General features: G+C 40.3%; 1 protein-coding gene across 6 annotated transcripts in view; it reads right to left on the bottom strand.

Moving 5' to 3' along the window:
* The window catches only part of VEPH1 (ventricular zone expressed PH domain containing 1), a 288,546-nt gene that overhangs the window by 200,713 nt on the left and 69,450 nt on the right, over positions 1 to 18,383 (bottom strand). For all 6 annotated transcript variants that reach the window (XM_070374201.1, XM_070374230.1, XM_070374213.1 and 3 more), the window contains exon 4: positions 11,364 to 11,538. In XM_070374201.1, coding sequence (XP_070230302.1) covers positions 11,364 to 11,538 — 175 coding nt within the window. The remainder of the gene's footprint in view (positions 1 to 11,363; positions 11,539 to 18,383) is intronic.

Genomic DNA, 18,383 nt, shown 5'->3' with positions numbered 1-18,383 from the left:
TTCCTTTTTATGGCTTGGTAACATTTTATACAACATATATTTCATATATTGTATATTGTGGACAATTTGTACCACAACTTCTTTATCCATTCATCTCTCAGTGGACATCTAGGTTGCTTCCAGGTCCTGGTTATTGTAAATAGTGCTGCAATGAGCATTAGGGTACACGTGTCTTTTTGAATTATGGTTTTCTCAGGTATATGCCCAGTAGTGGAATTGCCAGATCATATGATAGTTTTATTCCTAGTTTTTAAAGGAATCTTCATACCGTTCTCCATAGTGACTGTATCAGTTTATATTCCCACCAACAGTACAAGAGGGTTCCCTTTTCTCCATATCCTCTTTAGCATTTACTGTTTGTAGATTTTTTGATGCTGGCCATTCTGACCGGTGTGTGGTGATACCTCATTGTGGTTTCCATTTGCATTTCTCTAATAAGTAGTGATGTTGAGCATCTCTTCATGTGTTTGTTGGCCATCTGTGTATCTTCTCTGAAGCAATGTCTGTTCAGGTCCTCTGCACATTTTTTGACTGGCTTGTTTTCTGATATCAAGTTGCATGAGCTGCTTGTATGTTTTGGAGATTACTCCTTTGTCAGTTGCTTCATTTGAAATTATTTTCTTCCATTCTGAGGGTTGTCTTTTTACCTTGTTTACAGTTTCCTTTGATATGCATGAGTTGGCTTTTAATCAAGTATTAATTCCTTAAAATATATCCAGAACAGTTGACTATTAAGTATACATTACAGAATCTTAGAGCTAGGTATTTATTATACTCAATTAACTTCACCTAAATAAACAGATTATCAAACAAAGAAGAAATTATCATTGATTTTTATTTCATCTCTTGTTAAATTTTATATTAGAAAGCTCTTTGAGAAGCTAACTAAGGCCAAATGTTTCTAGAGCTGTATTGTAGCCACTAAGAAATAGCACTCAAAAAGTTAAAAATCTTGGTCAAAGTAATTGTGTGTGTTCACTTATATATTCCTTGATTCAGTGAACTTGAAAACTCAGATTGATGATCCTTGTATTCTGTTTTATAAATCCAGAGTATAGAAGAAAGCTTCCTGGGCTTGGGGTCAAGAACACAGCATTCAGATCCTAGCATTATCATTCACTAACTAGATGATGTAGGCCTGCCAATTGATCTTTATGAGTCTCAAGTCAGCCAAGAAATTGGGGATAACAGCACTTGCCTAACTTGCTGAAGGGGTATAATAAAAATAAAATAACGAGAGATAATGTATCTAAAAATGTTTTATAAACCCTGAAATAATTTTTGAAATGAAATAGTTACCATAAAAATGTTTTTCCAAGTTGTTCCCAGTGGATTTAACAGAAAATAAGTGAACAAAAATACAAACAAACAAATACAAAGATTCCTTTCCATTGTGGGTAAGTTACTCTCAGAGCTTGGCCCATGGATGTTCATAACTGTGTAGGCTTTATTCTACTTTACAGCAACATCTGCTGGTGAAGTCAGGAAGGTGCAAACTCTGACATGCATCAGGTCTAAGACCTGGTTAACAATTCAGAAAACATTCTTTTCTGATTCAAGATGTTTCTCTATTTCTTGATCTACATTTGTACTGATTTTTATAGCATAAAATTTAATATTTCCTTATATGTATTAATGTTCAGGTTGAATATTCTTAATGAGAATTACTTTAGTAGCCTGTTTTCTACAATATTTGATTAATACAGTTTTTTCCTCAACAAGCTGTAATGCAGTGAACTTAAAACCTTTTCCTTGAAAAATAACTGCATCATGAATTTTTAATGGCTCAGCATCTCCCCAGAGATTACAGAACTCCACAAATGATTATGAATTTGCCTTTAATTTTTTAATATGGGCCTGGTATATGACAGACAGTGATGACAATAACAATGATAATGATTATGGTGATGGGAATAAAAAGAAGAATCTTGGTAGCCACTGATGAACTGCGTGCCAGGCACTGGGCAAAGCATAATGGCTCTATCTATGTAAGGCTTACACCCACCCTATATGGTACATATTATTACTGCTACAGTAAATGGGAGGTCAATTTTCTATCTCCATTTTTCTGAGACAGCTTACCAATCAGTGGTTTGAATCTGGTCTCACATTGAGAAAGAAATAAGGTGAATTTATCATAATTAACTGGACAGTCTTTTCCAAGCTATTGCCAAGAAGTCGGAAAGGAATTTGGACTCTTGCTGAGACAAGAGTATATTTCTTTCCAAAGACTTTCGACTTAAGTTTCAAATCGTTTGAGGTCATCTCTGATTAGTGCCAGAGGACTATGTGAAACACATATGGACAGAGAGCCAAAATTCCTTATTCCGACCTCTGATTCAGAAATGCAGAGGCAAGGACGCCACTGCCCACCTTTAGTTTTGATAGTAGTGGTATGCATTTCCTTACAGACTTCCAAATCAAAATTTGGGAAGGGTTTCCCTCTAGGCTCTCAAATAATCTGTTACAGTTGAGATACCCTTATTTCAGGGGTCACCAATTATATTGTCTGCTTCCTAGGTGAAAGATATGCTAATTCATGCTGCACTAAGCATTTATTGTGCTTTCATATTCCAACACTGGACAGGTTTAACAAAGCATCTTCACATGGCAAAGAACAAGTTTTAAGAATTATTCATGACTTTTGAAAAACAAATCTTCCACTCTGAAAAGGTTCTGATATTATAAAATATTAAATTACCTTATATGATTTAAGCAGAAAACATGTTTTTAATAATCACCCAAGGGATATCCTTTTCTTATTATTAATTCAGTGGGGGAAGCATTCAACATTTCCCCATTAAGTATGATTTCAGTTGTAGGTTTTTGTAGATATCCTTTATTAGATTAAGGATATTTCCTTCTATTGCTAGTTTGCTGAGAGGTATTTTTTTTTTTTTATCATAAACAGACTTGGAATTTTACAAAAGGAGAGTGTGTGTATATGTGTGTGTGTTAAGTCACTTCAGTCATGTCTGACTCTTTGCAACCCTATAGACTGTAGCCCATCAGGTTCCTCTGACCATGGGATTCTCCAGCCAAGAATACTGGAGTGGGTTGTCATGCCCTCCTCCAGGGGATCTTTCCAATCTAGGAATGGAACCCGAGTCCCTTATGTCTCCTGCATTGGCAGGTGGGTTCTTCACCTTAGCACCACCTGGGAAGCCTATATATATATATTTCTTAACTATAACCTTAATTATATATAATAATAATTATATCCATATTATATCCTCTTCATCAGTGTCAGAAAGCTCTCCAAAATGCTTAGGTTGCATTCTTCCTGGGATAATTTAACTTTTATAAAGTGAAGATCACAATAGTTCCTCCCTCATAAGCTGTTAGGAGAATTATGTTAAAAGACTAGTACCATGTACAGAACTATGGATGGAAGTTCATGACATTGTACAGGAGGCAGGGATCAAGACCATTCCCAAGAAAAAGAAGTGCAAAAAGGCAAAACAGTTGTCTGAGGAGGGCTTACAAATAGCTGTGAAAAGAAGAGAAGCAAAAAGCAAAGGAGAAAAGGAAAGATATACCCATTTGAATGCAAAGTTCCAAAGAATAGCAAGGAGAGATAAGAAAGCCTTCCTCAGTGATCAATGCAAAGAAATAGAGGAAAACAATTGAATGAGAAAGACTAGAGACCTCTTCAAGAAAATCAGAGATACCAAGGGAACACTTCATGCAAAGATGGGCACAATAAAGGAGAGAAATGGTATGGACCTAACAGAAGTAGAAGATATTAAGAAGAGGTGGCAAGAATACACAGAAGAACTGTACAAAAAAAGATCTTCATGACCCAGATAATCACGATGGTGTGATCACTCACCTAGAGCCAGACATCTTGGAATGTGAAGTCAAGTGGGTCTTAGAAAGCATAACTACAAACAAAGCTAGTGGAGGTGATGGAATTCCAGTTGAGCTATTTCAAATTCTAAAAGATGATGCTGTGAAAGTGCTGCACTCAACATGCCAGCAAATTTGGAAAACTCAGCAGTGGCCACAGGACTGGAGAAGGTCAGTTTTCATTCCAATCCCAAAGAAAGGCAATACCAAAGAACGCTCAAATTACCGCACAATTGCACTCATCTCACACACTAGTAATGTTCAAAATTCTCCAAGCCAGGCTTCAACAATATGTAAATCATGAAATTCCAGATGTTCAAGCTGGATTTAGAAAAGGCAGAGAAACCAGAGACCAAATTGCCAACATCCGTTGGATCATGAAAAAGCAAGAGAGTTCCAGAAAAACATCTACTTCTGCTTTATTGACTATTCTACATCCTTTGACTGTATGGATCACAACAAACTTTGGAAAATTCAAGAGATGGGAATACCAGACCACCTGATCTGCCTCCTGTATGCAGGTCAAGAAGCAACAGTTAGAACTGGACATGGAACAATGGACAACAGACTGGTTTCAAATTGGGAAAGGAGTACATCAAGGCTGTATATTGTCACCCTGCTTATTTAACTTATATGCAGAGTACATCATGAGAAATGCTGGACTAGATGAAGCACAAGCTGCAATCAACATTGCTGGGAAAAATATCAATAACCTCAGATATGCAGATGACATCACTCTTATGGCAGAAAGCAAAGAAGAACTGAAGAGCCTCTTGATGAAAGCAAAAGAGGAGAGTGAAAAAGATGGCTTAAAACTCAACATTGAGAGAACTAAGATCACGGCATCCGGTCCTATCACTCCATGGCAAATAAGTAGGGAAACAGTGGAAACAATGACAGACTTTATTTTTTTTTTTAATTTCAAAATCACTGCAGATGGTGACTGCAGCCATGAAATTAAAAGATGCTTACTCCTTGGAAGTAATGCTATGACCAATCTAGACAGCATATTAAAAACCAGAGACATTACTTTGCCAACAAAGGTCCATCTAGTCAAGGCTATGGTTTTTCCAGTAGTCATGTATGGATGTGAGAGGAAATAAGGAAATAAGTCCTGAATATTCATTGGAAGGACTGATGCTGAAGCTGAAGCTCCAATTCTTTGGCTACCTGATGCAAAGAACTGACTCATTTGAAAGACCCTGATGTTGGGAAAGATTGAAGGCAGGAGGAGAAGGGGGTGACAGAAGATGAGACAGTTGGATGGCATCACCGACTCAATGGACACGAGTTTGAGTAAACTCCGGGAGTTGGTGATGGACAGGGAGGCCTCATGTGCTGCAGTCCACGGGGTTGCAGAGTCGGACATGACTGAGTGACGGAACTGAACCAAACTGGGTACAGAGCAAGAACTCAAACGAATGTTAAGAATTCTTTATGCATTGCTAGAACTGTTTTCCTAAAATTTTTATTTATGATATGTGCATCTATGTTCATAACTAAGATGAGTCTATATTTTTCTTTCCTATATTGTCTTTTGGTATTTATATCACTGCTAAATCTGCCTTATTTCCTTGTGGCTTGGCTGGTAAATAATCTACTTGCAATACGAGAGACCTGGGTATGATCTCTGGGTTGGGAAAATCCCCTGGAGAAGGGAAAGGCTCCCCACTCCAGTATCCTGGCCTGGAGAATTCCACAGACTGTACAGTCCATGGGGTCGAAAAAAGTCGGACCTGACTGAGCGACTTTCACTTTCATGCCTGCCTTATAAAATTAGTTGGAGAATGTACTTCTTTTTCAATTATATGAAAAAGTTTAGATAAGACTGTAATCACTTATTTCAAATTTGTTCTAATTTGCATATAGTACTAAATGTAGTAGCCTTCTTCTTTTTTTTTTTTGGTGGGCTGACTTAAAAACGCTGACAGAATTATTTGATACAGGGACATTCAGGTTTTCTATCTCCTTAGCTCTCAAGCACAAATAAAGAAAACATTCTGGTCATGCTTTTAATCCTCTCTCCAAGAAGGACTTTTACAATTTCTTTTTCACTGGGAGAATTCAAAGAACACAAAACAGACAAACAGATCTAAGGAATTTAAATAAAGGAATTCGTAGTTATATTTAATGTAAAAGTAAACAGTATAACTTATATACAATCATTAATAATGGGAAATAGCAAAAAACTGGCTTGGAACTAGCCTTCAGGGATAAATATTTAAGCCCATCTGACAGTCTCTTATGATTGATTTGGGCTTCCCTTGTGGCTCAGATGGTAAAGAATCGCCTGCAAAGCAGGAGACCCTGGTTCGATCCCTGGGTTGGAAAGATGCCCTTGAGAAGGGAACGCCTACCCACTCCAGTATTCTTGCCTGGAGAATTCCATGGACAGAGGAGCCTGGTGGGCTACCGTCCATGGGGTCACAAAGAGTTCGACACAACTAGGCAACTAACAGTCATGTCCAACTCTTTGAGACCTCATGGACCTCCAGGCTCTTCTGTCCACGGAATTCTCCAGGCAAGAATACTAGCTGCATTGGATGTACCTTTTCAATAGTGTTTTTTAAAAAGAAGGTAGAACGGTTCTGTTCATAAAATTTACAGACAGCAAGAACTTTGGAAGAATTGCAGATATATTGAAATGAAAGGATCATTATCAGTTAGATCTTGGCATGCCAAAGCAATGAACTGAATCTCTTAAGATGTATAAAGGAATAAAAATAAACATTTATATAAGGCTTGCTGCTGCTAAGTCACTTCAGTTGTGTCTGATGCTTTGTGATACTATGCACTGTAGCCCACCAGGCTCCTCTGTCATGGGATTCTCTAGGCAAGAATATTGGAATGGGTTGCCATGCCCTTCTCCAGGGATCTTCCCAATCCAGGAATATAAGGCTTCAGTTCAGTTTAGTTCAGTCGCTTGCCCAGCATTAATTTACAACACTGTTAGCAACAGTGGACTTGGGGGTTATCTACTCCCCATCCATGTGGTTCTGCTGCAGTTTATTATGAACTCCTGCTCTGAGGGTGGCTCACGACCCAAGTCCAGCCAGTTGAAGTATGATATGCCCCTGCAACAAAGATGGATTGGTTCAGAAATGGGCATGTGGCCCATGTCAGGTCAAACAGAGATATGGAATTTTTTTCTTAACTGGTATTCATGATAATGTGAGTGGAAGACAGAGAGGTCCATTACATGAAACATGAAAGTGAAAGCAATCCACAGGAAGCAGAACTGAGTAATGACTTTGGGGATCACATTTGAGTCCTGAATCAAGCCATATGGGAAGTCTGATATACTAATGCATTTTTTTTAGTCATGCGTGCCAATAAGGGACTCCTCCTCCTCCTTCTCTTCCTCTTTTTCATCATCAAACTATTTATACTTGGGCTTCTGTTACTTAAAATATAACTAATTGGTAAGTGGGATAATAATAGGACTTTGGTTAAAGAATTCTTGTGGGAATTAAATGACTTAATTGGTATAAAATGCTTAGTTCAGCATTTGGCATAAAGGGAGCATGAAATAAATTCTAGCCACTGTAGTTATTACTGCTATTACAATTATTATTGTTATCACTGAATGGATGACAATTGGTAGGAATTCAGGCACTTCCCGGGTAACTGAATTTTATAATTCCAGTCTTATAAAAACTCAGATCAAATCAAACAACTAACACTTTAGCATTTTCTGCATAAGTATAAAAATGGGAGAATAAGGATTAGGATAATATAAATCAAGGAGGAAGATCTAAAGGGGAGAAAACTAAGAAATGTCAATGTTTAGCAGGGTATACATACACAGATTTGCAAAGCAGGAAACTTACTATTCAAAGACACCAAGATCCCTTCTGTTTCGCAACTCAAAGTCTGATAGGTTTGTGTGAGTGACTGCAGTATCTTACAGACACATCAGTCCTAAAAAACTAACCCTGAAATATTCAGTTCCAACCTTTCATAGGTTAAATTATCATTTATTTTATGATGGTTTGCATAGTGCCGGATCAAATCAACTAAATCATTTGTTTATTTCAAATACTTGCAGTGAACTCAGAAAGTGTATTTTGTGTTTCAAAAGATTTCTTTGTCATTGAAAGTGCATTTCAAAAAAATTAAAAAAACAAATACATGAGCTAAGTTCTTGGCTGCTACAGAGAGACAATTTAATGTTTTTCCATCATAAATCAGTTACTTGCAAGTCTAACTACCATGATTTTAAAATGTGTGGCATGTATAAGTGTTTGTAATTCCTATAAAATCTGTACCAAATATGTAGCCAAGGTGATAAAAAAAGCATAATTGCCTTCCTGGACTTCTAGCAAATTTAAGATCATATATAAAGAGAAATTAGCAATTCATTCTTGTAGCTGAAGAAAATGAGAAGTGAATAATATGTACTAGTGATATCAATAAGTCTTCAGAAGGGAGTACAGGTAGAGTGATAAATTTCCACTGTCACGGCTGGGGTTTAGGCAGACGCATCTGGCAGACCACTAGGCTGGCTGGTCAGATGTCTGGGGCTAGGGGTGGATACTAAGAATTCTTCTTGGGAATGTCTGGTACATTAGTCCATGGTAGGCCATAGGTATTTTGAGAACTGGAGGATTAATGTGTTACTACCCTGACTGTACAAAAAAGATCTTCGTGACCCAGATAAGCACAATGCTGTGATCACTCACCTAGAGCCAGACATCCTGGAATGTGAAGTCAAGTGGGCCTTAGAAAGCATCACTACGAACAAAGCTAGTGGAGGTGATGGAATTCCAGTTGAGCTATTTCAAATCCTGAAAGATGCTGTGAAAGTGCTGCACTCAACATGCCAGCAAATTTGGAAAACTCAGCAGTGGCCACAGGACTGGAAAAGGTCAGTTATTCCAATCCCAAAGAAAGGCAATGCCAGAGAATGCTCAAACCACCACACAATTGCACTCATCTCACATGCTAGTAAAGTAATGATCAAAATTCTCCAAGCCAGGCTTCAGCAATACATGAACCATGAACTTCCCGATGTTCAAGCTGGTTTTAGAAAAGGTAGAGGAACCAGAGATCAAATTGCTAACATCTGCTGGATCATGGAAAAAGCAAGAGAGTTCCAGAAAAACATCTATTTCTGCTTTACTGACTATGCCAAAGCCTTTGACTGTGTGGATCACAATAAACTGTGGAAAATTCTGAAAGAGATGGGAATACCAGACCACCTGACCTGCCTCTTGAGAAACCTATATGCAGGTCAGGAAGCAACAGTTAGAACTGGACATGGAACAACAGACTGGTTCCAAATAGGAAAAGGAGTTCATCAAGGCTGTATATTGTCAGCCTGCTTATTTAACTTCTATGCAGAGTACATCATGAGAAACGCTGGGCTGGAAGAAGCACAAGCTGGAATTAAGAATGCCAGGAGATAGCTCAATAGTCTCAGATATGCAGATGACACCACCCTTATGGCAGAAAGTGAAGAGGAACTAAAAAGCTTTTTGATGAAAGTGAAAGAGGAGAGTGAAAAAGTTGGCTTAAAGCTCAACATTCAGAAAACGAAGATCATGGCATCTGGTCCCATCACTTCATGGGAAATAGATGGGGAAACAGTGGAAACAGTATCAGACTTTATTTTTGGGGGCTCCAAAATCACTGCAGATGGTGACTGCAGCCATGAAATTAAAAGACGCTTACTCCTTGGAAGGAAAGTCATGACCAACCTAGATAGCCTATTGAAAAGCAGAGACATTACTTTGCCAACAAAGGTCCGTCTAGTCAAGGCTATGGTTTTTCCAGTGGTCATGTATGGATGTGAGAGTTGGACTGTGAAGAAAGCTGAGCGCCGAAGAATTGATGCTTTTGAACTGTGGTTTTAGAGAAGACTCTTGAGAATCCCTTGGATTCTCAAGGAGAATCCAACCAGTCCATTCTAAAGGAGACCAGTCCTGGGTGTTCATTGGAAGGACTGATGCTGAGGCTGAAACTTCAATACTTTGGCCACCTCATGTGAAGAGTTGACTCATTGAAAAAGACTCTGATACCTGGAGGCATTGGGGGCAGGAGGAGAAGGGGATGAGAGAGGATATGATGGCTGGATGGCATCACCAACTCGATGGACATGAGTTGGGTAAACTCCAGGAGTTGGTGATGGACAGAGAGGCCTGGTGTGCTGCGATTCATGGGGTCGCAAAGAGTCGGACACGACTGAGCGACTGAACTGAACTGAGCCTGACTCTTGGGCGAATAGTTGAGCCTAGGGGAGAGAGAAAGAATTTTAGATAAAATGGAACAACATATTTTACTGAAAACTCAGTGTCATACTTTGACGCTGGGAGCCAAGCAACCTTTCTCTGGCTCTCCACCAAAACGTAACACCAAGGAGAAAGACAGGTGTTCTTCCCATCCTGCATCCTGGCCCATGCTACCACAGTGGACTGAGGACTAGTGGCTTCTGAAATTTCAGGGGTAGTAGCAGCACAAAGAGACAGAGGTTTCCATCCCAGGCAGTGAAGAATGGGGTCATGTCCATTCCTGGGATCTTCATGGTAATAGCCACAGAGTTTGGTGGGCTCAGGGTGGTACACATGGACATCACCACACTCTGCTGTACCAAGAAGAGACTACTGGGGACTTTCAGAAATACTTGCTGTGAGAGCACTTTCCAAAAAGTTGATGCTCCACTTGAGCATGTGGGGCATGTGGCAATCAAAGCTGGGCCAAGATACGCAAGGACTTCAGACATTTGAGGCTGGGGATATTTGAGTCCATATCAAATAATACCAAATATTGTTCTTTGATCCCAAACCACACAAAAGAAAGAAGTTTCTGAGAGATCTAAAACCAAAGGAAAAACCACAAGAGAAGAGAATATTCTGACTGGACTAGCTTGATCTCTTTCATTCAAATATGAAAGCATTAACGAGATGTCCTGATCTGATGCTCCATGATAGTATTTAATACAATTACAAATCAGTTCCAAATCATGTTCACATTTAAGAAGTCTTTACACATTCTCTGGTGTATTTCATTTGGCATTTCATACTTTTGGAAAACTTCAGATGATGAGCTTTTCCATCTGCCACTGAGAGCAGTGGAACACAGTCCACTCAGTACAGACAGGTTCTGCACAGTTGGTAGTCGGACAAGATGACCAGAGGCACAGAAAACACCATCTCCAAATGACACCCATAGAGTTGGAAAGAAGCACAAAGAAGGGCCTCCCTGGTGGCTCAGCTGGTAAAGAATCTGCCTGCAACGCAGGAGACCCAGGTTCAATCCCTGGGTCAGGAAGATCCCCTGGAGAATGGAATGGCATACAACTCATCTAAGGAGTTTAAAGAATTCACCTGCCTGGTGAAGAGACCCAGACTCACCCAATTCAAGTAACCTTACCTCCAGACACCTAGCAGCAAAGCAGAGAATGCAATGTACCTCTCAATACTTAAGTCTCACTTTCCACAAACCATAGCTGTTTTATGAAAATACTTTAAAACGACTCCTAAAACACACCCCCAGGCTCAGCCTTTACACCATACCTTGGAGTATGCTCTTTACTATAACCTCGGTGTGATCAGCCAGGAGGTCCGCCTTGGTAATTGCAGCCAGGGACAGGTAGTTGGACATATTCCTGCACAGTTCCTTGTTGCCTCTGTGGAGGAATTTCACTGCAATGGGGATGGCTAATGCCATCACAGGGGGGCGGTTGTAATTCTGAGGAAATACAAGAAATCAACAAATAATAAGTGGCTTGTTCTTCATTCATTTATTCATTCATTCAAAAAATATTTATTGAACTAAGCTCCCAGAGAACAGCTGTGAAAATACAGGGCCCACTTTATCTTCCTTGTATTTGGGAATTCATGCAACTCTTGTTCTAGTTAGAGAGACTTAGAGGCAAATAGGCACTTAATAGCTTAGGCTAATGAAGGTCATGGTAAGGAAAGTGGAGGGAGATAAGGAAGCAAAAAAGGAGCTTAGCCCAGTCTCAAGAGATTGTCAAGGAAGACTTCCTGGAGAAGGTGATATCTTCACTGAGACCTGCTGGATGAGTAACAGATGCCTGGGGAATAGCAAGACAAAAGAGTAGAAAAAAGTAGAAAAAAGAAAAGAGTAGACCAAAGGAAAAGCATGTGAGAAGGCAGAGAGATGGGAGAACTTGTGCATCTGCTGCTGCTGCTAAGTCGCTTCAGTCGTGTCCGACTCTGTGCGACCCCATAGACGGCAGCCCACCAGGCTCCCGCGTCCCTGGGATTCTCCAGGCAAGAACACTGGAGTGGGTTGCCATTTCCTTCTCCAATGCATGAAAATGAAAAGTGAAAGTAAAGTCGTTCAGTCGTGTCCGACCCTCAGCGACCCCATGGACTGCAGCCTTCCAAGCTCCATGGAAGTTTGCCAGGCAAGAGTACTGGAGTGGGGTGCCATTGCCTTCTCCTGTGCATCTGGGGAACTGTAAATAGTTCAGAATGGATGATATGGGGTACAGCTGGGAAAACTGGGATAGAAGATGAAAGAGGGGACTGGAAAGGTAAACAGGGGTATGATTATGAAAGGTCTGGCACCATGCTAAGGAGTTTGGAATTGATCCTTAGGATAATCAGAAATCAATGATGAGAGGAATAACTCAGATTTATACTTGAGAAAAATCCAAGGAATGTTGAATAAGTTGCTACCTGACTGCATCTTAAAATCTAAAGTTTCAGCTAATGAAATTAAAAAGAAAAAAGATGAATGAACATAAGACTAAACTGAATGTAAGGCTAAAAACTAAAGGTATTCTGGATCCTGAAATAATTCTCTTTTTTATGTACTTTGTAATAGAATATTGATGTCCTTACATATAAAATAGTGCTATCAGCACTCAATTACCTAATCAGGGAATAATATTTGGAAAATACAAATTGTTTTCTTGCAAATGAATAGTGTGCCTTCCTTACCATTAATTATTCTGACAATCAACCCCACTCCTTAGGCTAAGTCTAAAGCAAAAGTTGCATAAGTGCACAATGTGTTCGACTTTACATTATTATATTAGAAATAAAAAAGTAGTTTTTCTCTAACTGTTCATGTGGAAAGTGCTTCTTTCTACCCATCGATTATCCCCTTCTAATACCTCGTACAATTCTAGGTTTGTGATAGGTGTTCAATCAACATTTGTGAAGTTGAATAACTAATGAAGAAAATGCAAAACTATAGTGATCGTTGTGATGGGGAACGCAATGTGGTGGGAGGAAGGAAGGTGAAGGGGTGGAAAGGGCCTGCTGGCCCCCATCCTCTCGCTTGGGTCACCAAGGCCAGCAATGGCCTCCCAGTGACGTCCATCTTCAGGGCTAGCTGATTGGGCAGGTGAGCTGTTACATACTCCTTAGCAGACAGGACTTCCTCAGACACCTCCCAGGTACTTCTCTAATGAAGGCAATTATACCCTTAGTTTCACGGGTGGTCAAATGACTCAGGCACTGACCAACCAGAGAATCATATTTCCAAGTGGTAAGTTCAGGGATGGACAAGTTACCCAACTATAATGGAGGAGCTATTCAAGGGCCCTGTGAAAGAGATTCTTTCTCTCTTCTGATGTATTCGAAGTGCTGGGAATGGATCAAGAGTAGCTATCATTTTGTGACCTCAGTAGCAGAGAATCTGTATGAGATATGAGGCAACATGGATCTGAGACAAGAGAAATCTGGTGACATCATTTGAGCCCAAGTGTCAGTCTGTGCCTGAGGCCAGTTCTATCCCTAAATGTTTCTAAATGAGCTAATAAGCCTCTTGTGCATAAGTTTTTTTCCCTTCCCAGTTCCTAGAAACAAAAATATAATAGACTTGATAAATCCTTAATCCATTCTTGTAGTTCTACCCATTTTTTAGATTCAAGAATCAGTCTGACTCTTGAGCAGAAAAAAACAGGCATTTAACAACCTAAGCTGATGTCCCACCATGAAGTGAGTCATGATGGAATCTCTGACCCAATTCCTTGGTGACAAATCACGTGTTTATATAGCAGATCCACTCAGTAGGTCTCTGTCCTATTCTTCCGAGGGTTCCTAACATCATCTAACTATCAGAACCAGGGACTGCAGTCAGACTTCTCTCGGACCAGGCTTTATCAAGAGTGTCTCCCCTCCTGGTAATTTGATTAGGCCTGATTAGACTGGGCCATTCCTGGTGTGACGAGCTGTGAGGGATCCCTGAGAGGCTGGCTGCTCCATGACCTTCAGCATTACAAGTCTGCATGTGTGCTTGGGTAGGTCTTACAGAACTGTTTGCATCCACTGAGGGAAACTCACACTGAGGGATTTCCAAAAGGCTGGTGCATGATCAGGTATGCCAGTTTACTCTCTCACAGTGAATCTTTCCAGGTCAGGCCCTTTCACATTACCAAGACATCAGGAGCCAGATTACTAACCAGAATGTTCACTCATGGGCAGAAGAGCTGATCAGAACAAAGGAATACCTTATGGGCCATTTCATCTAGGCCAGGTCCTGCTCTATAGCCAAATCCCCATCTCTGGTGACTGGAACTTTCTTGTCTATCAGATTCAGTTTCTACTAGCGCCACCCCTTTGACAGTACTAGGTAAATGTGCCAAAATAACAACCCTATACTGAGCATCCTCTTTTTGTTGACACACTCTTCAGACATGTGGTGTTAGGAGAGTCAATTAATTTGTCCATTTCCTCCATTATAATCATATTCTATGCCTGCTCCCTTGTGTGCATGTATGCTCAGTCATGTTTGACTCTTTGCAGCCCTAAGGACTGTCACCTGCCAGGCTCCGGCTCCTTTGCCCACAGAATTCTCCAAGCAAGAATAGTGGAGTGGGTTGCTATTTTCTCCTCCAGGGGACCTTCCCAACCCAAGGATCAAACCTGCGTCTCCTGCATTGGCGGTGGATTCTTTACCACTGACCTGCTCCCCAGAGGTTACATTTATTCAATAAGTTGGAACCCTGAGTATGTCCCAAATCTCTCTGTTTCACCTATCAATTTCTTGGGTTGCCCCAATCTCTCCATGGTGCGTAGGTTTTTGCAAATTGACCTCTGACGTATCTTTGTCCCTGTCAAGGCTACCAAAGCCCCAGTTTTGAGAGTGGAACACAATCACACAATTCGCAAAGTTTTCCAACAAAGAATATCTTGCTCAAGGTTATTTTATCTTCTCTGAGTCTTTAGCCAAGAACAACTTGCAGCTAGAGAAGTATATGCCTTCCATGAGAGGAAAATATCTCCAAGCATATTTACCTGTAGCTTTCTGAGAATCCAGGATGGAGGTATTGGAAGTAGAACTCAAGTGTTTCCTACTAATTGTGAACAGAGATAAGCATACTAAAAGATCATTGTAAAATTATATTCATAACTAATAACTAATGCTTTTAAACCTTGGGAATGAGCTAACACTTTCCAGCAACAATGAAAGAAAAGTCTGTCTTAACCATTTTGATCATATTTTTTTTTTACAACAATTCTAGATGTCCTAGAGAAAAATAGTGGGTAGCTATTAAAGTCTTTGAAGTGTGGTTCCAAGTGAAAATTGTTAAAAATTTTAAAATGTATAATGTCATTATTAAAAAAATAAAACTCTAACATACTCAATTTTTCTGTTTTCCTCCCCCATATGTCATGTGGAAATCTCTCAAATGACAAGAGAAGTGAAACATTAAGCAAAGAGCAAGTAGTTCATATATACACCAAAGAATTGCCACCAATGGCTCTCAATCTCTAAACAGCATCTAGATAGTTCCTAGTGTTTCAAGAGTTATGGGTACTACTGACAGCAACAGGATACGAGTAAAGGGCTAGGAGGCCAAGATGAGGCTGGGCAAGTACACACACCCTCCTTCCAATGCTTGAGCTTTGCTCTCAAGTTAAGCAAAAGGATTTGCTAATGCAGTAGATCTCAGGTCCCTGAAATAACTTTATCTCCAGGATTATCTGGATTCCAGGAATGCTAATGGTATACATTCAAAGAAAGCCCCCATGATTGCTCATACAATCAAACTACTTTAACACCAACTGTTAATGCCAGAGCTTATGCTAGATCTTGCCCTTCCATGCAGATGTGAGCACAAATGGCATCTGTATCTTCTTACAGACAGTTCAGTACTCAGTACTCAGGGAACAATTCAGTGAAGTACAGGGCTGAAATAAAGACTTACTCATGGGAACAGTTATATCCAGCAATAGAAGCTAAACAAGAGGACTTCATTCTACGATTGCCAAGAGTTGTATTTCTTAACTAGATTAGCACCAATTTGAGCTCTTGGTGGAGATTTTCCTTTGGAAAATGCACTTTGGGAAGGTTTCCCAGTGTTTTAAAATTGAAAAGAATAAAGCTAAGTAAAAGATATATATATATATATATCTATCTGAGGTGATAGCCACTAAAAGTCTCTTTGGCTCTTAGGCTTTGAATTCAACTAAGAACCATAAAATATTAATCTCAAGAAATATTATATACCATATGTTAAAATGGCTATTTTATGGTTTTTCATCCCCCATTGTGGATTAGATAATCAAAATTTGGATTTACATATAATATGCTTGGTTCTGAGCAGTATGGCTATATATAAAATCTAAATTGCATCCATCTAAGTTTTCCTAGTGTATTTTCTGACAAGCAATAAGGAAGTGGGTCTCAGGAACCTGAGGCCAGGGGTCCCAGTCTCCTCTCATTTCATGCTGTCGTGTGTGGCATTAAATGATGAACTGGTACTGGGGCCCACTCCGGGGAGAAGCACAGCTGGTGCAAAAGCAAGAGGGCAGTCAAGTCTCCTGAGCTACTTATGTGTTCATCTGTCTATTCATTCATTCAGTAAGTATTTTGAGCACCTACTATGTGCCATTCCAAGTTCCAGGTGCTGGGCCCACATCAGTGAATACAACTAAGTTTCTATTTTGGGCAGGGGGAGACAGGCAATAAACAATGGCTAAAAGAAATAATTAAATGACAGAGTCAATGCTGTTTTAGCATCAACATTAGCATGCAGCTAATGATAATGATGACAATACCAGCCAAAGCTAATACTCATGGAGCACTTCCTGTGTCTTAAATTTTTTATGTATATCCATCTAATCCTCACAACAAACTCACGAGGCAGCTACTCATATCATCTGTATTTTATACCTGAGGAAATTAGGGCCCCAAAAGATGAAATGCCCAAGATCAAACTGCCAGTAAATGGTAGAGCTGGGATTGCCTATTGAATATATTCCTAGACGAACATGAGCAGTCCTGCCTTTTCTAAGAGCTGAAAATGAAATGCTCTCAAAACTACCCAAGGCATTTTGCATGGAATGTCAGCCAGGGATAGATTTTGAATATTCATGCAGCTTTAACTGAACAGGAGGAAATACGAAAATTGAAGTATGGAATCAAAGTGAATGGACAGTGGAGGTCCTTCTATAAAGAAGGAAAAATAGGCTGAGAGGAGCTACCCCACGTCAGGGGCGGCCGCCGAGAGGGGCTACCACACGTCAGGGGCAGCCACCGAGAGGAGCAACCCCATGTCCAGTGAGTGGTGGCTGCGTGGGAGGGCTGAGAGGGCTGAGGAGGGCTGAGAGGAGCTACTCCACATTCAAGGTCAGGAGGGCTGGTGGTGAGGAGATATCCCTCGTCCAAGGTAAGGAGCAGTGCTTGTGCTTTGCTGGAGCAGCTGTAAAGAGATATCCCATGTCCAAGGTAAGAGAAACCCAAGTAACACAGGAAGAGATACCTCATATCCAAGGTAAGAGAAACCCAAGTAAGACGGTAGGCGTTGTGAGAGGGCATCAGAGGGCAGACACACTGAAACCATAATCACAGAAAACTAGTCAATCTAATCACATGGACCACAGCCTTGTCTAACTCAATGAACCTAACCCATGCCCTGTGGGGCCACCCAAGATGGATGGGTCATGGTGGAGAGGTCTGACAGAATGTGGTCCACTGGAGAAGGGAATGGCAAACCACTTCAGTATTCTTGCCTTGAGAACCCCATGAACAGTATGGAAAGGCAAAATGATAGGATACTGAAAGAGGAACTCCCCAGGCCGGTAGGTGCCCAATATGCTACAGGAGATCAGTGGAGAAATAACTCCATAAAGAATGAAGGGATGGAGCCAAAGCAAAAACAATACCTAGCTGTGGATGTGACTGGTGATAGAAGCAAGGTCCGATGCTGTAAAGAGAAATATTGCATAGGAACCTGGGATGTTAGGTCCATGAATCAAGGGAAATTGGAAGTGGTCAAACAGGAGATGGCAAGAGTGAACGTTGACATTCTAGGAATCAGTGAACTAAAATGGACTGGAATGGGTGAATTTAACTCAGATGACCATTATATCTACTACTGTGGGCAGGAATCCCTTAGAAGAAATGGAGTAGCCATCATGGTCAACAAAAGAGTCTGAAATGCTGTACTTGGATGCAATCTCAAAAACGACAGGATGGTCTCTGTTCGTTTCCAAGGCAAACCATTCAATATCACCAGTAATTCAAGTCTATGCCCCAACCAGTAACACTGAAGAAGCTGAAGTTGAATGGTTCTATGAAGACCTACAAGACCTTTTGGAACTAACACC

The sequence above is a fragment of the Bos mutus genome, chromosome 1 (assembly GCF_027580195.1).
Source record: "Bos mutus isolate GX-2022 chromosome 1, NWIPB_WYAK_1.1, whole genome shotgun sequence".
NCBI lineage: Eukaryota > Metazoa > Chordata > Mammalia > Artiodactyla > Bovidae > Bos > Bos mutus.
The sequence above is the reverse complement of the archived record's forward strand: the minus strand, read 5'-3'. Positions and strand labels throughout refer to the sequence as shown.